At 38.3% G+C, this 24,556-nt stretch overlaps 1 protein-coding gene across 14 annotated transcripts in view; it reads left to right on the top strand.

Annotated features, from left to right (window-relative positions):
• Window positions 1–24,556, top strand: part of Zir (Zizimin-related) — a 326,985-nt gene that overhangs the window by 290,445 nt on the left and 11,984 nt on the right. For 10 of the 14 annotated variants that reach the window (XR_011039375.1, XR_011039379.1, XR_011039374.1 and 7 more), the window contains 7 exons: window positions 4,064–4,330; window positions 5,058–5,238; window positions 5,385–5,530; window positions 6,028–6,144; window positions 14,854–14,990; window positions 15,178–15,324; window positions 18,781–18,940. Coding sequence is in view for 4 of the 14 variants with exons in the window: in XM_068345898.1 (XP_068201999.1) it covers window positions 4,064–4,330; window positions 5,058–5,238; window positions 5,385–5,530; window positions 6,028–6,144; window positions 14,854–14,990; window positions 15,178–15,324; window positions 17,285–17,323 (1,034 nt within the window). In the remaining 10 variants the exon portion in view is untranslated. Of the gene's footprint in view, window positions 1–4,063; window positions 4,331–5,057; window positions 5,239–5,384; window positions 5,531–6,027; window positions 6,145–14,853; window positions 14,991–15,177; window positions 15,325–17,284; window positions 17,324–18,780; window positions 18,941–24,556 lie in introns of all 14 variants that reach the window. The other 4 variants (XM_068345898.1, XM_068345897.1, XM_068345895.1 and 1 more) reach the window with 2 other exon arrangements.

Raw genomic sequence — 24,556 nt, 5'->3', positions numbered from 1 at the left:
GGTCTTTCGTCATAGAGGCTTAGATCTTTCCAACAATAAAGATCTCCAAGATCTCCTTAAGTCTTTCGAGACCTCTAAGGAACGTCGTTTGGCAACTCCTGGATGGAACTTAGACGTGGTCCTAAGGTTCCTCATGTCAGACAGGTTTGAGCCATTACATTTAGCCTCCCTGAAGGATCTCACCCTCAAGACACTTTTCCTAGTGTGCTTGGCTTCGGCTAAAAGGGTCAGTGAAATTCATGCCTTCAGTAAGAACATCGGCTTTTTCTACAGAAAAAGCCACATGTTCACTTCAACTTGGTTTCCTGGCCAAAAATGAACTGCCTTCTCGTCCTTGGCCTAAGTCTTTTGATATACCTTGCCTGTCAGAGATCGTAGGCAACGAACTTGAAAGAGTGCTGTGTCCAGTTAGAGCTCTTAAGTTCTACTTAGCTCGTACTAAGTCCTTACGAGGTGGATCTGAGGCATTTTGGTGCTCAGTTAAGAAACCATCATTGCCTATGTCAAAGAATGCTTTGTCATATTTTATCAGACTTTTAATACGAGAGGCTCATTCTCACTTGAATGAAAAAGACCGATGCTTGCTTAAGGTTTAGACGCACGAAATAAGAGCTATAGCAACTTCCGTGGCCTTTAAGCAAAATGAATCTCTGCAAAGTATTATGGACGCGACCGTTCGGAGAAGCAAGTCGGTATTCGCGTCATTTTACTTAAAAGATGTCCAGACTCTTTACGAGGACTTCTACACACTGGGTCCATTCGTTACAGCGAATGCATTAGTGGGTAAGGGTTCTACCACTACATTCCCTTAATTCCAATATCCTTTTAATCTGCTCTTGAAATGTTTTTTTAATTGGGTTGTACGGAAGGCTAAGAAGCCTTTCGCATCCTTTTTTGATTTGGCGGGTGGTCAAATGTCATTTCTTGAGAGCGCCCAGATTAGGGGTTTGATGAGGTCCTGTTGTATGGGTTGCAGCCCTTGATACTTCAGCTCCTGGGAGTCTTTCAGCATCCTAAGAGGATCGCTGGGCTTCGTGAGGAAGACAGACTAATAAGGCAGAGTAATCGTCTAAGTCAACTTCCTTACCAGGTACCTTTATATATTTGGGTTTTGTTATGATATAACTATCAAAAACTCTAAGCATATACGCTGTAAACTTTATTAACTCTGGTCTCTACCCACCACCTTGGGTGTGAATCAGCTATTATATATTCACCGGCTAAGTTAAATATTTAAAAATGATATTTTAATTATAAAATAAATTTTTGAATATACTTACCCGGTGAATATATAAATTAAAGGCCCCCCCTTCCTCCCCGATAGAGACCCAGCGGGATGAGAAGAATTGGGTCTGTTTACATGTATATGCGGTATCTGGCCGATAGTTGGCGCTAGTGGGCACACCCGCAACCTTCATAGCGATCGCTCGCGAGTTTTTGTGTTTTTTCTGTCGAGCCGCCGGAGGCTCAGCTATTATATATTCACCGGGTAAGTATATTCAAAAATTTATTTTATAATTAAAATATCATTTTACAATTCTTATTCTGTTTAATAATCATGTTAAAGATGAAAAAAAGAAGGGAAATTTTCATCCAATTTTAATGCTTTGGCTAAATGTTTGAATATAGTTACTGTTGACCCCCTTATCTGCAGATGTTCCAATAGAGCCCTTCCTGCAGATAAGGAATTCGTTGTGTAATGGGTGATCCTAAACTTTACAGATTTAAATTAATTTTTGCTTATATTACTTCAGTACACATACAGTATGTCTCTGATTACTATAGTTGTACTTTAAATTTATAATTCAGCACGCTATTGCAATGTCGTCTAGCTATCTACATGGCACTTCCCTCAATTTGGGAGGTACCCGACATTCAAAAAGAAGCAAAAGGGAATTTTTCCCTCTTATTTCTTCCTTGCCTGATGTGGGACTCAGCAGTGTTTGGTTGGTACTGCTAGAGTGCCACAGCCGACCTTCCCCCGTTATGCACCACAAATGAAGCTTCATATGCTGATATCCCTACTGCCACTACCTCAGCAGTTACCAAGGTGATCTGAGGTAGCAATATGGCCTATCAGAAAGCGCCACAATTCCTTGTCATTCATTTATATTCCTAACACAGTCTTTGCACCTCTCACAATTATCCTTCTGTCACCTAGGGCTTTCTTCACTCTATTCATCTACCCAAACCTTGGCCTTCCTCTTGCACTTTTCCCATCAACTCTTGCATTCATCACCTTTTATACATGGCCAAACCCCCTCAACACATTCATATTCACTCTAGCTACTAATTCATCCCTCACATCCTTTTTCCCTCCTACTACTTTGTTCCTAACCCTATCCAATTGAGATACACCAGCCATATTATTCAGACACTTCATCTTGAACACATTCAATCTCTGTCTCTCCATCACTTCCATTCCCCACAACTCCGATCCATACATCACAGTTGGTACAATCTCTTTCTATACAGAACTCTCTTTACATTCATCCCTAACCCTCTATTCTTGATCACTTCCTTCACTACCCTCAACACTGTACATCCTTCACTCACGAGTCCTGGGAACTCTTTAGAGGACATTGATGCCGAGGCCCCCTGAGGGCACAAGACAAGCCTGCCTGGTAGGAACAAACTGGAGACTGGTAATAAGGGTCTTTCAACAAATCTACTTCAGTACGAGGGGAAATGGTAGGCTCAACTGTAGGGTTCTGCAAACAGGGAATGTGGAGAGACTTTCAACGCTTAGATTGAAGACACTTCCAAGAGTGGAAAGATCTTCTCTGGATAATTAAGTCATATAAGGCTCCCAATTCAACACACTCGTGAGAGGTGAGAGATCTATTCATAACAGGGTAAATCAGAGACTGAGGGTTCTGAGATTAGATCAGGCTCAGGGAGCGCGGCGACTGTAGCTAAGGGATCCGCAACAAGTACCTGCTCAATGTCATATTGTACATTATCATCACTGGTTGATAAAATAATAAAAAAATTATTGAGGCCATCATCATCCCTGATTAGAGCCTGAGTGGATTCCTGGCATGAAGGACCTGGTTTAGGGATAACTTTAGCTGCAGAAACAAACTTGTTTCTTGTTACTGCTGGAAGAAGGAGAGCGATTTCACTTAGTTTGTTTCTTGCAATGAGAATGATATCTCTGCCACTGGGAGGTTGGCCACTCCTTACAGTACTCACCTGGTGATCCCATTGAACGTATCTTACCTTGACAAGAGAGATAGTAATGCAATTGACAATAGATAATAAAAAACGCTCAAGCACCAAGCACTATAAGGTTATGCATGGTGAATGTGGATGTCTAGATCATAGAGAGAGGAAGGCATTTGTCCTCTCAATGCAACAACCATGAGTGTAGTGAAGAGTATCATGTGATGTTGCTCCATGCCGTTATGTACTGTGGTTGCTAGCAACCGTAATGTGATGGAAGTTATTGTTATTACTTTTTTTTGTTTTTTGCTACTGCTGCTTGTCTGGTCATAGTCAATTAGTAAATGAGACTAAGACTAACCCATTTAAATGTCACAGAATTTTGTATCTGCATAAGAATAGTGTTATGTGAGATATTAGCGATCATAAGGGATGTCTTCCCTGGATTTTTTAGTAATTACTGCGTAGATTGTTCAAAAGAGTTATTTTTGGGTGATCATGATCCGCATTCTCTCTGTATCTCATGGTAGGGGAACCAGTATTGTCTATCTCTATTTACAATGGCACTTCCTCCAAATTTGGGGGGTAGCCAACATCCAAAAAAGAAAAAAAAAAAGAAACAAGGGTACTGTCCTCTTTTCACCCCCCCCCCATGCTTCCTCATTATCCACCACAAATGAAGTTTCATATGCTTGAATCCCCTACTGCGGTCATCAAGGCGACTGGAGGAAGCAGCATGGCTTACCCGAACTGTGTCACAGCATTGTAATTTTGATAATCTTTGTGAGGAATGCCAAAGCTTTAAGTAAAGTTTTAAGTTCTTAGTTATATAATTTGATAAATCATTTAATCTGTTAAGAATAGTAGGGCCCTTAATCCAAATTACTTTATTTTGCAGGCTGGAATGTACGAGTGCCTTAATGAAGTTTACCAGGTTCTCACTCCTATTGCAACGAAGAACAGGGACTGGAAGAAACTTATTAATATCCATTCCAAACTTCATGAAGCCTTTTCTAAAATTGATGCCTTAGAGAGTAGGAGAATCTTTGGTACTTACTTCCGTGTTGGTTTTTATGGGTCCAAGTTTGGAGATTTGGATGGAGAGGAGTTCATTTACAAAGAACCAATGTTGACCAAGTTACCAGAAATTTCACACAGACTAGAGGTATGTTATATATACTATTGTAAAATGATGGAATTAAATTGGCTTTTTTTTATTACAAGAAGTAAGCCAGAATATACAGTACAGTATATTTTGGGAAACATTAATTTTCCATATTTTTATGAAGGGTCATGCATGTTAATGTATGAATTTTAAAGCATTAATTGGGAATACAAAAGTTATAAATTTTGAAAATGGCTAGTTTTGTTATCCGAGGAAGCAAATATAGTATTTTTTATTGTTAGGTAATTAAATGAAAAAAGTAATTCAGGAATTGATTGTCATAAGGTTTATAAATAAAAGTAGACAATTATAGAACATGAAGGTACACAAAAAGTTCAGCAGCATTATAGGATAATGTTTGAGAGAATGGATGAAAGTAAGGGCAGTGTCTCTCAATCCACTGAGCCAAGAACAGTAACACTGATGGTCTTCAATTACTGATGGTCAGTGCTCTGCTTTCTTTTATATCAGCGAAGTTAACTTTTATAGGCTTTGGTCAGTAATTAGATCAATGACTATGATAATTCCAGATGTCATTTGCATATTCACTTGCAAAACTTTCATTGTATTTAGGAAGCAGTTGACTGAGTTACAGTTAAGACTATCTTGAGACTAGTGGCATCTTTAACAATATTTTATATTAAAGAAATCAGGTAGTCAGTGGTACTTGTGTTGATTGTACATATTACACTATCATTATTATACTGTACTGTCTTTTACTCCACAGAGCTTTTATGGGGATCGTTTTGGAGCAGAGAACATCATTATGATTAAGGACAGCAATAGTGTTGATGTCACTAAACTTTGCTCGGACAAGGCTTACATCCAGATTACCTATGTTGAACCTCACTTCGATGAATATGAATATAGAGATCGAGTGACTTCATTTGAGAAAAACTATAATATCAGTAAGGGCATATGTACATTTAGCTGTGTGAGAAAGTGTTATTGTTGAAATTATTCACTTTATTTGTTCATTCAGTGAAATTTGTAATTGATTTAAAGGTGTTACCTCTTGTGGTGAAGATTTTATATATATTTTTCTCTATTCCAGAGCGATTTATATTTTCAACACCATTTACACCAGATGGAAGAGCTCATGGAGAGCTCAATGAACAGTACAAACGTAAAACTATTCTAACAACGAATCATACATTCCCCTATGTTAAAACAAGAATCCAAGTTGTGGATAGAATGTCGGTGAGTTTTTATCACTACAGTAGTAATTTTAGTTGAAATAATTGGTATCGGTGAATGTTTTTTATGGGTATTATTTTTTTTTTTTTGTACGAATTGTCATACGAATTGTAATCCTTTTGATTAAAAAAATGCCATTTCTTTAGGTCAATGATGTTGAACCAAAAGTTTCTTAAATGAATATTTATAAGCGATAAAAACATCATTAGATTTATTATTGCCTGATATTCATAGGATTCTACAATCCAGGGGTGTACTTGTAATGACAATGGATAAGGAGGTTAACTGTACATACATACATTATGTATATAATGTCCATGCATATACACATGCTATAAATTGAGAAATGTTTATACTTAATGAGAAGTATACTCTCACATTAAATTTTTCTTCCACTAAAGGATAATGTTTATTTTGTAAAGGGTTACAGAAATATTTTAATATCATGAGAAAAGTGTATTTGAAATACTGTATTTACTAGTCCTTTTCTGATTTACTAGTGGGTGTTGACTCCAATTGAAGTCGCTATTGAAGATATCCAAAAGAAGACCAAAGAATTGGCAGCAGCCATTTACCAGGATCCTCCAGATCATAAAATATTGCAGATGGTATTGCAGGTAAGGCTAATCTGATGTGAAGTTGTGATTATTGTTTTAGTCATCGATTTGTATATAATGCACGAAACGTTAGAGAATTTAGGACTTGTATAAGATTTGGTTGTTATAAAATAGCGTAATTTTTGTCAGGCTAACTGAAAATAACTTGTTAATTATATTTTTCAATATTAATCTTACCCGATGATCATGTAGCTGTCAACTCCGTTGCCCGACAGAAATCTAAGGTCGGGATACGCCAGCGATCGCTATACAGGTGGGGGTGTACACAACAGCGCCATCTGTGAGCAGGTACTCAAGTACTTCTTGTCAACAAGAACTCAATTTTTCCTCTGTCGTGCCACCGGCAAGACCTACTTGGATACGCTGTTGATTCTGGAGTTGTTTTCACGATTTTGGTGATGTATTCACTCTAGATTTTAGCCTTCGCTATTCAGGAAGCTTTATCATTAGCTTAGCAAGCTTTTGGAATTAATTTGGATTAATTGTTAACGAACTTTGCTAGATTTTGGAATCCCCCCTTGACTATTTCTTCAATTCAAGATGTCTGACCAGTCTCAAGTCCCTAAGTACAGGCAGTGTAGTGTTAGGGCTTGTACTAGGCGTCTTCCGAAGGCCTCCATAGATCCTCACACCGTTTGTTCCAATTGTAGGGGTAAATCCTGTCAATTGGAAGATCGATGTGAGGAATGCGTTGGGCTTTCGGAATTCGATTTTAACGAATTCCTTAAAAATGCACGTAGGCTAGAGAAGGATAGAATCAGGAGGAGTTCTTCTCGCTCTGTGGATTTTTTCTCTCCCCATGCCCCTCAACCTTTTCCTTCCCCTGTAGTGGTGACTCCCGACCCTGCTACTAGTGCTCAGCCATCCATGGCGGATATGATGCGTGCCATTCAGGCTCTCGGTGACAGAGTGGAGTCATTGGCTAATGACCGTAATCAGCTTTTGGCAGATGTCAAAGAGCTGAAAGCGAAAAGTGCAGTGGGAAGTGTTGTCAGTGCTAGTGAAGTGAAAAGTGTCAGTGTCAGTGTTGCGCATGAGGGTACATCTGTGCGTACCAGTCGTCCTCCCAGTCCGGGACCTCTTGCAAGCTCCCAAGCCCAGGGGAGAAGCAATGTCGAAGGACCAAAGGATTCGGCAGGCCTTGATCAGCGTACGGATGTACCCTCAGTGGTTGCGGACGTATCTGTCAGAGATCGTCCCATCCACAAACAGACGAATGAGCCCTATCATTCCTCGTCTGTGGAAGAAGTTTCCAGGAGGAAACGATGGACCAAGGTTTCACGACCTCTCAAGCGTAAGGTCCCTTCCGAGCGAGTCCAACGGCCCAGGTGTAGCCACTGGGTCAGTTCGGACTCGCCGCAGTCTTCCGATGACTGCACACCTCCCAAGAGAGGTAGAGTGGTTCCACAACAGGCTACTGCTCCGTCTGTTGCTGCTCCAACCACGGTAGACCCTAAGTGGTCCATGCTGCAGACTATGCAGTCTCAGCTTGCTGCGTTCATGCAAGAGTATCATGCTGAGAAGGTTGACACTGCACCTGTTAACCTACAACCCGCCGCGGTTGTGCGCTCAGCAGATACTGCGGCTGCCTGCTCCCACACTCCACCTGTGAGAGCTCCACCACCGATGCGCAGTCCACCCTGCCAGACGCATGTTCTTGCTGTACCATCCGTTGATATGCGTGAGCTACCGCATCAGCAGTGGGAAGGTGCTGTAGAGCTGCTGGGTTCTGACACTTTGCGGCATGCTCCGCAACCCATGCGGCATGCTCCGCAACCCACGGCAACCCCTTCCACGCACCAACACTCTGCTTTTGTTGTTGCCAGCTCGCAGACTGAACAGCAGCGGCATGATGTTGGATCCGCAGCAGCTACGCATGCACCCGTGCTGCCGGATTCAGCCGTTCAGCTTTCTGCTCCGCCTTTGCCACTTCATACTCAGCTTTCGGATGATGGAGTATCGGATGACGAAGCTGCACATTTGGATGAACCGCACTCCGACTTTGAAGGGCCCAAGTCTACGCCTCCCTCCTTAGACTTTCGTAAAGTCCTTGCCTTGTTCAGGGACTTGTATCCAGAACAGTTTGTGTCTGCAACCCCTTGCTCTCCTCCCTCCGAGTTTGCTCTGGGCATGCAGTCTGCTGCTCCTGCCTTCACCAAGCTTGTTCTCGCATGCTCATCCAAGAGAGCTTTGAGGGTTATGGGAGAGTGGTTGCAGTCCAAGAAGCAACTGGGAAAGACTGCTTTCATCTTTCCGCCTACCAAGCTTGCTTCCAAGTCGAGCGTCTGGTATGCCACGGGAGAGGAACCCGGCTTGGGAGTTCCTGCCTCTGCCCAGGGCGACTTCTCAAGTCTGGTTGACTCTCCCCGCAGGCTGGCTATGAGACGATCGAAGATCTGCTGGTCCTTTTCTGACATGGATCATCTGTTGAAGGGAGTCTTCCGTGCTTTTGAGATCTTCAACTTCCTCGATTGGTGTTTGGGAGCGTTAAGCAGGAAGACTTCCCCTTCGGATAAGGACTCTGCCATGCTGATCATGTCTAGCATGGACAAAGCCATTCGGGATGGGTCTGGTGAACTTGCGGCTTCGTACGTGTCGGGAGTGCTCAAGAAGAGAGAACATCTTTGCTACTTCTTGTCGTCTGGTATCACCCCTTGCCAGAAGTCGGAGTTGTTGTTTGCCCCTCTCTCCAAGTGTCTGTTTCCGGAGGAGCTGATCAAGGGGATGGCTGCCTTGCTTATCCAGAAGGATACCCATGATCTGATGGCATCTTCCGCACGTAAGGCTAAAACCTTACCTTCCGTGCCTAGACCTTTCCGGCCTGCAGCAGTAGACACACCTGCAACTAGGTTCATCCCGCCCTTTCGTGGCAGAACCTCCAGCAGAGGAGGTACTCGTGCCGACAGTCACCGTGGCAAATCCAAGAAGGGTTCCAAGTCCGCAAAAGGCAGGATTTGACTGCCTTCCTCTCCAGACAGCAGTGGGAGCCAGACTCAAGACCTTCTGGCAAGCTTGGGAGAGCAGAGGTGCAGACGCTCAGTCTGTGAAGTGGCTAAAGGAGGGGTACAGAATTCCGTTCTGCCGCAATCCCCCTCTAGCTACATCTCCCATCAACCTCTCTCCCAACTACAAGGAGAAGGACAAGAGGCTAGCGTTGCAACAAGAGGTGTCGCTCTTGCTACAAAAGGGAGCGGTAGTCATAGTCCGGGACCATCAATCCCCGGGCTTCTACAACCGTCTCTTCCTGGTAGCGAAGAAGACAGGAGGTTGGAGACCGGTGCTGGACGTCAGTGCTCTCAATGCTTTTGTCACCAAGCAGACGTTCACGATGGAGACGACGAAGTCGGTCCTAGCAGCGGTCAGGAAGGAGGACTGGATGGTCTCGTTGGACCTGAAAGACGCGTACTTTCACGTCCCCATCCATCCAGACTCCCAACCTTTCCTAAGGTTCGTCTTTGGAAAGGTTGTGTACCAGTTCCAAGCCCTGTGCTTTGGCCTAAGCACGGCACCTCTTGTGTTTACCAGACTGATGAGGAATATTGCCAAATTCCTTCACTTGGCAGACATCAGAGCCTCCCTCTATTTGGACGACTGGCTTTTAAGAGCTCCGTCAAGTCGTCGCTGTCTGGAGAATCTCAGATGGACTATGGATCTGACCAAGGAATTGGGCCTTCTGGTCAATATAGAGAAGTCCCAGCTCGTCCCATCCCAGACCATTGTCTATCTAGGTATGGAGATTCAGAGTCGAGCTTTTCGGGCTTTTCCGTCGGCCCCAAGGATCAATCAAGCCCTAGAATGCATCCAGAGCATGCTGAGAAGGAACCGATGTTCAGTCAGGCAGTGGATGAGTCTAACAGGGACACTTTCATCGCTGGCCCAGTTCATCGAGTTAGGGAGACTCCACCTCCGCCCCCTTCAGTATCATCTAGCTGCTCACTGGAGAAAGGACATGACGCTAGAGGCGGTCTCAGTGCCTGTTTCCGAAGAGATGAGGTCTACACTGACGTGGTGGAAGAACAGCATTCTTCTCAAGGAAGGTCTACCATTGGCTGTTCAGACCCCCGACCACCGTCTCTTCTCGGACGCATCGGACACGGGCTGGGGTGCGACACTGGACGGACAGGAATGCTCGGGCACGTGGAATCAGGAGCAAAGGACACTTCACATCAATTGCAAGGCGTTGTTGGCAGTTCATCTGGCCTTGATAAACTTCAAGTCCCTCCAGCTAAACAAGGTGGTGGAGGTGAACTCCGACAACACCACAGCCTTGGCTTACATCTCCAAGCAAGGAGGGACGCATTCGAGGAAGTTGTTCGAGATCGCAAGGGACCTCCTCATTTGGTCAAAAGATCGAAAGCTTTCGCTGGTAACGAGGTTCATTCAAGGCGACATGAATGTCATGGCAGATCGCCTCAGCCGGAAGGGTCAGGTCATCCCCACAGAGTGGACCCTTCACAAGAATGTTTGCAGCAGACTATGGGCCCTGTGGGGTCAGCCCACCATAGATCTATTCGCTACCTCGATGACCAAGAGGCTCCCGATGTATTGTTCTCCGATTCCAGACCCAGCAGCAGTTCACGTGGATGCCTTTCTGCTGGATTGGTCCCATCTAGACCTGTATGCGTTCCCTCCGTTCAAGATTGTCAACAGGGTACTTCAGAAGTTCGCCTCTCATGAAGGGACACGGTTGACGTTGGTTGCTCCCCTCTGGCCCGCGAGAGAATGGTTCAACGAGGTACTGCAATGGCTAGTGGACGTTTCCAGGACTCTTCCTCTAAGAGTGGACCTTCTGCGTCAACCTCACGTAAAGAAGGTACACCCAAGCCTCCACGCTTTTCGTCTGACTGCCTTCAGACAATCGAAAGACTCTCAAGAGCTAGAGGCTTTTCGAAGGAGGCAGCCAGAGCGATTGCCAGAGCAAGGAGGACATCCACTCTCAGAGTCTATCAGTCTAAATGGGAAGTCTTCCGAAGCTGGTGTAAGGCCAATGCAGTTTCCTCAACCAGTACCTCTGTAACACAGATAGCTGACTTCCTGTTACATCTAAGGAATGTAAGATCCCTATCAGCTCCTACGATCAAGGGTTACAGGAGTATGCTGGCAGCGGTCTTCCGCCACAGAGGCTTGGATCTTTCCACCAACAAAGATCTACTGGACCTCCTTAGGTCTTTTGAGACCTCAAAGGAACGTCGGTTGTCCACACCAGGCTGGAACCTAGACGTGGTTTTAAGGTTCCTAATGTCATCAAGATTCGAACCGCTTCAATCAGCCTCTTTTAAGGATCTCACATTAAAGACTCTTTTCCTCGTTTGCTTAGCAACAGCTAAAAGAGTCAGTGAGATCCACGCCTTCAGCAGGAACATGGGTTTTACATCTGAAACGGCTACATGTTCCTTGCAGCTCGGTTTTTTGGCTAAAAACGAGCTTCCTTCCCGTCCTTGGCCCAAGTCGTTCGAGATCCCAAGCCTGTCCAACTTGGTGGGGGAACGAACTAGAGAGAGTACTTTGCCCAGTAAGAGCTCTTAAGTACTATTTAAGACGGACAAAGCCATTACGAGGACAATCAGAAGCTTTATGGTGTTCTATCAAGAAGCCTGCTCTACCGATGTCTAAGAACGCAGTTTCTTACTACATCAGGCTTCTGATTAGAGAGGCACATTCTCATCTGAAGGAAGAAGACCTTGCTTTGCTGAAGGTAAGGACGCATGAAGTAAGAGCTGTCGCTACTTCAGTGGCCTTCAAACAGAACCGTTCTCTGCAGAGTGTTATGGATGCAACCTATTGGAGAAGCAAGTCAGTGTTCGCATCATTCTATCTCAAAGATGTCCAGTCTCTTTACGAGAACTGCTACACCCTGGGACCATTCGTAGCAGCGAGTGCAGTAGTAGGTGAGGGCTCAGCCACTACATTCCCATAATCCCATAACCTTTTTTAATCTTTCTCTTGAAATACTTTTTATTGTTGTTTTTTGGGTTGTACGGAAGGCTAAGAAGCCTTCCGCATCCTGGTTGATTTGGCGGGTGGTCAAATTCTTTCTTGAGAAGCGCCTAGGTTAGAGGTTGTGATGAGGTCCTTTAGTATGGGTTGCAGCCCTTCATACTTCAGCACCTAGGAGTCGTTCAGCATCCTAAGAGGACCGCTAGGCTCAGTAAGGAAGACGTACTTAAAAAAGGCAGAGTAATGGTTCAAGTCGACTTCCTTACCAGGTACTTATTTATTTTATGTTTGTTATTTTGAATAACTGCTAAAATGAAATACGGGATACTTAGCTTCTATGTTAACATGTATGCTGGTCTCCACCCACCACCCTGGGTGTGAATCAGCTACATGATCATCGGGTAAGATTAATATTGAAAAATGTTATTTTCATTAGTAAAATAAATTTTTGAATATACTTACCCGATGATCATGAATTTAAGGACCCGCCCTTCCTCCCCATAGAGAACCAGTGGACCGAGGAGAAAATTGAGTTCTTGTTGACAAGAAGTACTTGAGTACCTGCTCACAGATGGCGCTGTTGTGTACACCCCCACCTGTATAGCGATCGCTGGCGTATCCCGACCTTAGATTTCTGTCGGGCAACGGAGTTGACAGCTACATGATCATCGGGTAAGTATATTCAAAAATTTATTTTACTAATGAAAATAACATTTTGTGAAAAAAAATTTTTCAAGGTATTAAGTTGTAAATTTCCCCAGCAAGTAGCTGCTGATCGGAAATTGTCAGATTTATACTTTTGAAATAGCATCTTATTGCATAAATGAAGCAAAGGGATACATTAAAAGTACATTGTACAGAATGCCCTCCTTATCTTCAGATTTTTTTATCTGCATTTGCAAGTAGAGAACATCAATTTAACTTCTTTGCAGCTCTGTCTTTTGGAGATAGGTGTATATCCTCCAGAAACATGAGAAATTAAGCGTTCAAGTAATTATGTTTGTTTAGAATTTTATATTACATGAAAAGGTTTCACTTTGGTTTATCATTCATAAATGCTATTATTATTATTATTATTATTATTATTATTATTATTTTTATTATTTATTATTATTAGTTATTATCAATTATTGTTATTAATTATTATCATTATTATTATTATTATTATTATTATTATTATTATTATTATTAATAGTTGCTAAGCTTATGCCCAGGGGCCCCAACAGAGAAAATAGCTCAGTGAGGAAAGGAAATAAGGAAAAATAAAATATTTTAAGAACAGTAACATTGGTGGGTGTTACTGCTTTGCTAGTTTAAGCCCATATATGCTACTAGTTTGGAGCGTTAACCTCTTGTAGCCTTATTTTCAAGTGACAGTATTGTTTCCTAAAGTGTAAATATATTTTGGGAGATACTTTGGATACATTTTATGACAGTTTCATTATGTGGGTCTTTCAATTTGTGGGTTATTTTCCCTGTTGGAGCCCTTGGGCTTATAGCATCATGCTTTTCTAACTAGGGTTGTAGCTTAGCTCGTAAGAATGATGATAATAATACAATATCTTATACCAGATACATTTGCAAAGTACTCAGTAAATATGGTCAATGCTAGATTAATATGACACATACAAAGGCCTTAAAATTTTAATTCTACCATATCTATTTTCTTTGATATTTAAAATGCATTTGATACTACATTAAGGTACTTCAGTCTGAAAATGTTACATGAAAACTTTTTGTGGACACATTGGTATTTATAAATACTGATCGTACTTTCCAATTACGATATGTTTAGGTAGTGGTTACTCTTAACACATTCAAACTGGCAAATAAAGTCCCTTAAGATACTGCTTTTAGTAACACCCTGTTCATTTTGGGAATCAACAACTCTACAAAGCAGTTACCTTTTGGTGTTGCCTCATAGTTGGGTACTCCTGTCAGTGCACCTCACACAGTGCACTGTAGTCATTACTTCTGTTTTTTTTTGCAGTGTTTGTTTGCCCATTAATGCAACTTTGTATCCTTTTATTTTACCTCAGATCCCACTTCCTTTCTTCTATCTTACTGTCCAATCATTTTGAATCTAGCTCTTAGTGCAACTTAGGGTTTACCCCCGTTGCACCTGGTGCTGAATTTCCTTGCTTGGACCCAGCTTCAGTCCATATGGCCCAAATTCATAAATCTAATCCAATCTTACTGGTGTTGAAGGTAGTATATATAGACTCCTTTGCTATATATTGCATATTATCAAATCTTCTTCTGCCAATTTTTAATTTGTCTATTACTAAAGTTTGCATGCAATGTCTCATTATACTATCAAGTCTCCATTGCAAAAACAAAATCTGTCATGTTATTTTAAAGTTTTATTAAAGCAGTAAAACGATATTAAACTAGATATCAAAGAATGTGATACCATCACTCAAGTAATGAAGTTCTTACCCTTGCTATTTGATACACATTTGATACTAATTTAATTTAATAAGACCACAGAGGCTACTTTCTGGATACCTATAAGGGTCTCAAAATTTATTTATTCTTAGATGATACGAAGATTAAATGGTATATATTTCAAGTACTTTAGTAGGTAATTAGGAAGAGATCTGATGGATTGAATGACACCCTAAGTACAGAAAGGTACTGCTAACAACCTGTAGTATCATGAGCATTGTGTCAGATAATAAAAATATGAAAATTATATGTGGTACCCCTTCTTGGATCTGAACTTTTGATTGCAATGTACAGTCTATGTAAGTCTTGTGATTTATATTTCAGGGATGTATTGGCACAACAGTTAATCAGGGACCAATGGAAATTGCTCACATTTTCTTATCGGATTTGGTAGACAGTCGTAAGCCTCCTACCAGGTTTCAGAATAAACTTAGATTGTGCTTTAAAGACTTTTCCAAAAAGTAAGTGCTACGTAAAAAAAGTTTATTAACATAAATTTGTTGTAATTTTAATTTTTGTATAATGCGTAGAAACTAAAGGATCACAAAAATGTAGGTGTTGTATAGGGTGAAGAATCTTACGTTCTTTTGAGTATATTTTGAGATATCAGTGTCTCTTTATCATCATCTGTTGTTTTTTTTTCTGAAGGTGTCATGATGCATTACGTAAAAACAAGACACTGATTGGGGCTGACATGAGAGAATATCACAGGGAACTGGAGCGCAACTACAATCGATTTACAGAAGGATTAGCACCAATGATAACACTCAGTCATATAAGTAGACCTCCTTCCAGGTAAGTTCATGCATGTATACATTTGGGAAATATTTACATGGTATTGTTTTCTTGCAGAAATTGGTTGACTTTACTCTTATCTTAAGATTTCATGTATAGTTAGGTCAAAGCAAATTTAATACCTGAAACTTTAAGCCTTATGTTCCCAATAGCATTAGTAATGCAATACATTATTTGTAAAGTATTCTAGTCAAAGCATAGGTATTTAAAAATTTATCATCTGGTTTTGAATGACGTTTTTCTGTTGTGAGAGTACAGCATGAATTCAGTAAAGCATAGGGGTAAATATGCCTTTAGTTTTATGAAAAAGTTACTGATCTTGTATTAGCAATCTCCAATACCTTGGACTTTTAAACCTAATTATTCAACGTAATGTGGATCAAAATCACTTAGTGTTGACTTGGGTTTCTTTATTACTGATATCTATTCACATCACTTAAAATTCTTTTAAGTTTATGGCACTGATACATCAAGCCATTTGCAAAAAAGGCGTCATGCTGAATTGTAGATGAACTCTTGATGCAGTAAAAATTCTGTAACATCAGTCTCTTCATGTACCTGTATAAAAGGTTCATCAGCACTGCATTTTATCCCCTTGTAGAAATTGCACCATTCTTTCCTAACTTGCAGTCACTCTTAAGTTTCCAGGATATTCAGTCCCATCCTTTCCAACACATCTTTCATGCCATTTATCCAATCCTTTCTACAGTTACTTTCTAAAGTAACCTATGCCATTATCATTTGGTGAGAATTAGGGAAGAGGGTGACCTTTCTTTTGAAATAGTTTATATATAAAAAGCCAGAGATCAGTTACCATACTTAAGAAGTCTGTGAAACAAAGATGGCTAGATCCTTTTTCTGTTTTATTTTTAAATGATATTAATGTAAGAAAAACAGGATCAAGTTACCTTGTTTACCAGTTCTCTAATGCTAAATGGTCTTAGTGTATGAGTGGAAGGGGTAATACTTTTTGTATTTCATCTAAGCTTTTCAAGTGTAACTGAGAATGTGCTTACCTGATTGGATAACCCATTCGTGATTCTTGCACTACAGGGTTTAACAGCTTGACTTATTTTAAAATCTCGACTAATTACGTGGTTAACCCTTTGAGCGCCATAATTGCCATTGGACTAATTTTACGTTCAAATTTTGTATTCTCGTCAGTGCTTTTGGATGTATTTTACATCCAGTAAGTACCATTTTCTCTCTTTATTATTTACATATATGAAAATTTTACAAAATATGTAACATTATATATCAATAAGAAGGAAATTTATCCAGCTATATGACGAGAAATGTTGTAAAGTCCTATCTTTATACTATTTGTGGTAAGATGGGTTAAATATGTTAAAAAAGGGCCTTGTTTTGTGTTAAATCATTTGGTAAGTGGTTGGTGCTCAAAAGGTTCAAAGTTAAGAAATTACTAGATATATTTTTCAAGTCTAAGCAATCTGTTCAACCTTTAAAAGATCACCTATTGCCAAGTGATAGTTTGATGTTAACGATACTGAAATAAAACATTTTGAGACCTTTAGTATTTGTGCTGTAGGTGTGAATTTTAAATTTTTTTCTGACCTTCAATAAGTGAATCTATGTGCTATAATATAAGTAGAGATTTGGGTATTTTTTTTAGGGAAAATAAGATTTCCTTTTAATTATCACAGCTTATTAAACCAATCTTGATGTATTTATTTTACAAAGCTTTTGATGTATTTTTTACATAAAATGTTTTAACTAGTTTGCATTTACCCTTTTCATACATGCTATATAAAGTTGAATCTTTTCTTTCTTTTTTTTTAAATAAAAACTTTTATGGATAAATAGGGCATCAGTTATGATGCTACTAAAAATCCATTGTAGGCTTTACACTTCTTTAATGATTTTTTCAGATTTAAAATAAATCATATTAAATTATTTCTATGCATGAAACTAATGTGTAGTACTAATGTTTTGCATGCAGCACTGTATCCTCGACACCCAAAATACGGGTACTTGCTGGGTAGGTGTTTATGGTTCAGTATGCATGAGAATTGAAGTGTGTTTCCTTTTCATTTGATTCATTTGGCTAGATGACAGAAAGAGATGAGCTTATTTTATATAAAATGAATGTAGATTTAGATGCTTTTTGTATTGAAAAGTTGCATTACAAGGAATATTTTGTGTCTGCTATCAGATGACCCAATAGATATTTAATGAAAAGTTATAAATGCATACTATATGTAAGCCTCAGTTACCAAATAGTTTTAAGATATTGCTTCATTTTGCAAATTAGATTTATTCCTTAAAGTATTTATAGATACAGTTACTGCTTATTATCTTTGAGAGAACTTAATGTATCTCGTCACTAAATTGAAAATATTCAAATATGTGCAGCAACTGTTCTTATATTTATTAATTTGGTTATGCACAAACATATTTACTATAGTTTTAATAGCTATATTAAAGCAGGGATCTTGTTACAAGAGCATTTAACGTGCTTTATTCTTTTACTGGACTGAGAGATGTGTATGATAATCAGTGAATTTTTCTTCATATATGTAGTATTGAATCTGTGTGGTCCTTTTATATTTGTTTTGACCAGGTACCTCATTTATAGAAAGATTGTGTAAAATATTTTAGCCTAAAAGCTTTCAAAAATATTGGGAAAATTGACAAAGTATTTGCTGTAGGAATAAGAGAAAGTGCTATGCTGTCACTTTACATTTAGTTCTTCAAGATTATAGAGTGGTAGTGTACTAATATTTCAATGCAGAAACTGGTCAGGATAGAATAGAGCCTGTTAAAAGGTCTTTTTCCTTAAGCTTTATTAAAAAGGGTATTTTTGTTCTTGATTATTATACCCTTTTTGTGTATACACTTAAACCCTTCTTGAATATACTATAGTCATAAATTCCTAAATACATGAAACCCAAGTTGCTTATATTTAATTGTAGTCAGTGATTTAAAATTAGATTCTAGTGGCCAGTGCTTTAGCCTTTTCAAGTAACGTGTAATCTCTTAAAGTAAGCTGCATGGTGATGGTATTATTCATTATATTTAGTGTCTTCAGAAAGACATTGGCTCGTTTGGCTTAACTGAGAGCATTAGCATTTTCACTGGAAATTTGTTGAGTTTATACTAAAAAACACTGGCATTGGATGTGCATTCTTTTTTCTCTGGTTGGCTGTACTCAGATGATTTAAAATAGGTTTGCTAATAGAGAAAAATATTGCTTCGTGAAAATTTAACGGTTAATCAGGTAATAGAATGCAGTACATTAAAGAGGAATTTTAATATGGACGTGTGTTATGTAACATTTTCTAGATTTTCAGTTTGTATGCTTCAAATCTCCCTTTAATACACAATACAGAGTAAAATATGTCTTTTATAAAATATGATCCTACTTGAATCCTTTGAGTATGGCCATAACACTTCACAGTCATCTTAGTACTTCTGATTTCCGCACTTTAACCCCAGAGTGCAATCTTGGCGTCAATCCTCTGGGAGCACGAGTTCGGTGGATACATTGGTGTCGGGAGGCTCAGGGGACTCAGACCCAGAGCTTGCCTCTGGAACGGAGTGCTAGAGATGACCTCGTGTAGTAATGACACTTTAAAATTCAGGGTTGCACAGCACCGTAAGTAGCTTTGCTTGCGCCTTGGGCATGCTTCCTTTCACAACTTTTGCTTTCATTTACATAGCAGTACTAATTGCAGAGGTGATAAGTTTTCATTAATAATAAATATTGTAGTTAACTCAGTGCTATTGCCTTGTCATTAATACATATTCTGGAAATGTACATATAATGTTAAGTGTTTATATTTGATTTATTTATGCCCAAATTTCATTGTATATTTCATTTGTATTGGAAAAGTATTGGTATGAAATTCATAGCTGCCAAAATAACAACCTAGTTTTTGGTGACTAGTGTGTTCATTCTTTTCTAGATTATTTTCAGATATGGAAGAAGAATTATTTGATAGGTTTTATATTCCATGATATTTTGATAGACCGTTTTTTTTTAAAGATTGGTGTAAGTTATAAGGATCTAGAGATCTACAGTAAAATATAACAGTAATAAATTTAGTTTAGCTATTATTAGTACAGTATTATCATACATTATTATTTCTATACTAATATCCAAGGTGCAACCATGGTGCATTCAGTAACCCCAAAGTTGCAGTATGAAAATTTAAGAGGTTGGACAGTAAAATGGAAGTAGGAATGAAGGTATAGTACTAGGTTAAAAAGTGGAAGTAGCTAGGAACCTAAAGAAAAAATGGAATTTTGATAATGAAATTTATTTCTATATTTACTTTGTTAATATTACTTCTTTGGAAGCAGTCTAAATGTCGATGACTACCCTAAAATTAGAAATATCTTTTGTTTCCTTTCAAAATGTATCCCCCTGTAGTCAAGTTTGAGGTTAATCTGGAGGGGATAGCAAGTATCTAGGTGTGGGTATGTCATAGTTCTTTGCCTTGACATCACTAATCAGTGGGGAGGGGCGGGGGCATGTTATGAATATCAGGTAAGCATAGATATTATAAAGTCTATTATTAGAATTTTTAATAATAATATAAAACACTTCTGATGTTCACATGTTTGACTCCCACAGTCTGATGGAGTTTGGTTAGTAAAGGAAAGAGATAGGAAAGAAACAACCTAGATTGATTATCATTATATATGACCAGAATTCGTAACCTGACTTAGTAGTAAGCTGCTCTTTATTGAATTATCAAAAGTATATTATGGGTTTTATGATACTGTAATCATCTTAGTCATTTTTAAGAACAAAAATCCTTTGTTTTCTTGACTCCTTTACTACAATGATGTCCCGGATACGTCATTTACAAATATTAACCCTATGGAAGTTAAAATCACTTGCATATTGTAGAAATGAGCACAAAACATGATTGTATATCACACAATTCATACTCAGGAAATTTTACTATAAAGTCTCCTCCCCTTCTTGATATTAAGCCTCATTTCTTCAGCCAACCAAAAGTCTTTGGGATTCTAGCCTTTATTCCTGGTTTTATAAGAGTTATTTTAGTCTGTTTTGATGTTACTATGTAGAATCACACCACACTAGCCAGTGGCAACATTCCCTACCTTAGGCATTACTCAAAATGGCCCAGGAACCCCTCAGCTTAGATACTTAGGGATCCTCACATCTCACCCCACCACTACCCGAAACACTTGCGATTCTAGTCCTTATTCATGGTTATGAAAGGTATATTTTAGATGGTATACATGTTCAAATCACACAGAAGAGACTCTTTAGCTATGGTAAGCAGCTTTTCTAGGAGGACACTCCAAAATCAAACCATTGTTCTCTAGTCTTGGGTAGTGCCATAGCCTCTGTACCATAGTCTTCCACTGTCTTGGGTTAGAGTTCTTTTGATTGAGGGTACACTCGGGAACACTATTCTATCTAATTTCTCTTCCTCTTGCTTTGTTAAAGTATTTATAGTTTATATAGGAATTATTTATTTTAATGTAGTTACTGTTCTTAAAATATTCTATTTTTCCTTGTTTCCTTTCCTCACTTTGCTATTTTCCCTGTTGGGGACCCTGGGCTTATAGCATTCTGCTTTTCCAACTGGGGTTGTAGCTTAGAAATTAATAATAATAATAACCACAAAGCCACCAAAATACCAATAATGCAAGTTGTTGACAAATTTTTTTTCTTATTCCTATTTTCTCGACTATAATTTCTACAAAATATCATCTTCATGTTTTTTATATTAGTATTATTGTTTTCACAAGTAAAAGTTTACCTGCTGTCATTATTTCCATCTATTGACATTCTGCACAGTATTTATCATGTTCTTACATATGTATTCCCTAATTACAATCATGTGAAATACCCAAAATAGGAGTTATCCAGTTCATGGTTACAGTCACATGCAAAATGGAATGATAGAAGAACAAACAAAAAAACTCTCTCTCTCTCTCTCTCTCTCTCTCTCTCTCTCTCTCTCTCTCTCTCTCTCTCTCATCGAACGTTATAGCGGTAACCTAATTGTTCGGTGACTTTAAAAATAGGCCTAGTACTTTCTTCTTTTACCTTTTTTGCATATGGATCCATAATTGAGGTGGGTACAAGTTAACTTATAACTGAAGTTAGGAAAAGTTCATTCACAAACAGTGAGGAAGACATGGAGAGGGTGAATGCCAAGTCAGGCTTGTCTTACACCCTTTAGGCTCTGTTCTCTCTGTTAAGTAGAGAGGGGCACTGGCTTACCAGGCTAACGAACTGCCAGGCCCAGGTCTGGGTTTGGCATCAAGTGCTCATCTGGATCTGTAATTGACCCAGTTAAGCATAAATTGGGGTCCAAGGGAAGAGAATCTCTGTCCTTGAAAATTACAAGCTTTAGTTCTAGGGATGGTGTTCAGCCAAGGAATTTGAAGTCCAATAAGGTGATGAGAATTATATCTACTCCTTAGAAATGTCTGGACCAAACAATTGCAAACTCCACTTCAGAATTGTTGCAAATCTTTGGAAATTGCATCTGAAGAAGTGGGAGCAGAATTTCACCTTACTGCACTTGATATGGGCAAAGGTAAAGGCCCACATCTTGAGGTGGGAGGAGAAATTGCCACTTCCTTGAATTATTTTACTGATAGCTTACTAGAGAAGCACCTCAGTTTTTTCTTTGTATAATCAGTTTAAGGATGGAGCAGAATCCAAAGATGATTGGTTGCGAGGACGTATAGTAGCAGTGGGAGACTTATTGATAATTTGTAACTAAAATGTATCAATTTTAAAGAGTTGAAAGAAATTAATTAAAATTTAATTAGCAATGTTATAATCATTGTGAAAACATACACATCCATAATAGAAACAATGAAAAACAGCACCGTTTTGTTATGAACAATCGAAACAGATAACAGTTGTTGACTTTTATTTCAATCATTGTACAATAGTAAACGGTTGCTGTAGTTGTTAAAAAGTTAAGTAGAATAAGACACATATTTTTACATTATACCTTTATTTGCTCTGGAGAAAACATCGAGGATATATAATGTCAAATATGAACGATAAGTCTTAGCTGAATTTGAAAAAACAATGTTCATAGCTGTTAAGTTGTTTGGAAGTGGGGAAAGTTATGTGAAACTGTAAGGAAAAAATTGTAATGTGTTATAACACAATTCTATATAAGACTGTAATTCCTGAATTTATAGTATATGTAAGTGCAAGTGGGTGTTTTCGGTTTATGAAAAGGTACATTAAATTGTACGAAAATTACCTAACAAATTGGAAGAAAAATTAATTTCTTAAGCACTGCAACCCTAAACCTTACAAATTATCATGTATTGGCAACATGGATTAAACTCGGTTAAACTTTGATATTCCATTAAACTCGACAGTAAATAAAATGAAAGAAAAGTATTTTAGACAAAAATATTTACCACAGTAAAATAAGATAAAAGTTCAAGTTTTATTTCTTTCTTTTAGGAAATAAAAAAGATTCTTCAAAATTTGCCGTAACGAGCTAAGCAGGAAAGCATAGACGATAGTGTCATCAACTTATAAATGAAAACAATGGAAAAGATTAATATTTTAATTTTTGTTTTTTTAATGCGATACTAATGTAAATATTACATGCATTAATATTGGATGCAGTTAGGTGAAACATCAGTTTTATCAAAATCTTGTTTATACCAAATAAAGCTTTTCATCTGTTCAAGATTGCACCACCTTGTGGAATGCAAATCGAACGAACAGCTCTATGCTTTCTGAATCTGCTGATTACAGCAAACTTCTGAAGAATCTTTATTATTTCCCAAAAGAAACAATTAATTATGGCAAATAGTTTTATTACCTCCGCCAAGGAAGTTATAAAATCAAGTCTGTTTATTTATTTGTCTGTGTTTCTGTCTGTCTGTGCAGAGGATTATGTTAAAACTACTTAACAGATTTTGATGAAATTTTTACCATACATAGATCTTTGGTCATGGATAACCCCATTAAACTTTTTAGATGATCCAGATCCTAAAACTCTATTTGTATTTCTTGTGGTTTTAAAGATGGCGGCAAAACAAATAGATGGATAGATCTTAGGTCATGGGTGACTCCATTAACTTTTGGAGATGTTCCAGATCTGGAATTTTAGATCTGGATTTGCTTTTCTTTTGTCTGGTCAGGATTATGTCAAAACTACTCAATGGATTTTGATGAAATTTTCAGCGCATAGGTCTTAGGTCATGGAAAACCCCAATAATTTTGGAGTTTATCTGGTTCCAGATCCAGATTCTAGATGTGGACTTGCATTTTTTGCCTGTAAAAGATAACGTCAAAACAAATTGACTGATTTTAACAAAATTTCCACCACAGATAGATCTTAGGCCATGGACCACTCCATTAACCTTTGGCGAAGGTCAGAATTCACTGATTTCTCGTGTTTAAAGTACAGTACTTTTCTCTATTTTTTTTATAGTCAAGTTTGATAGCATAACAAAGTTTAATTTTGGTCTTGCTAGTGGGTTTCACGCCCCAACTGACTGTGCGCACTTGCTTTTCATAATTTTTTTCTCTTTTTACTCACATTTATTGTTTGGATAGTAATTACTTTTATTTCATGAAAATACGTATCATTTGAACGGTAATTTGTAACTAAAACTATTATTAATTTTAGAATTATTATCGAGTAAAATGTGTTTTTATTTTGTGAATTATACTTGTTTTCCTTGCATATTTTACACATCTGTTTTCTTAATCCTGTATTTTTGTTTTATTTTATTTATAAGGGAACACTACTGTACAGTATTGAAAATATCATATAGTGGAATATTAATTTTTTATTTTTGCTGCTCACAGAAACAAATTATACTTTCTAAACCATCGTTGCCTGGTTACTATTACCTTACTTAATGTTATAAAACATTTGTTCAGGTATTCTTTTTCATTACTGTATGTTAAGCCTTGATTTGGGAAACGAGTTAACTTTGGTGAGCTCGTATTAATGTATCTCAGTGTTTACAATGAAAGTTACTGGGAAAATGGGCTTCAATGAATGAATTTTTGCTTAATGAATATTTCTTTAGGAATGGAACTCGTTTGTATAACGGGGCATTGGTGTATTCTAGCTAGCCATGGGGAAGTAAAGGCATAGAACATTTAGGAAAATAGTAATAATGATACTTTTTATAAACAGATTTATAATATACACAGATGTTACTTTCTAAATTAGGATTGCCATGAAATTTTTAACCAAATTTTAGGTATTTAGTAACACCATTCATA

The sequence above is a fragment of the Palaemon carinicauda genome, chromosome 22 (genome assembly GCF_036898095.1).
Source record: "Palaemon carinicauda isolate YSFRI2023 chromosome 22, ASM3689809v2, whole genome shotgun sequence".
In the NCBI taxonomy this organism is placed as follows: Eukaryota; Metazoa; Arthropoda; class Malacostraca; order Decapoda; family Palaemonidae; genus Palaemon; species Palaemon carinicauda.
The sequence above is the reverse complement of the archived record's forward strand: the minus strand, read 5'-3'. Positions and strand labels throughout refer to the sequence as shown.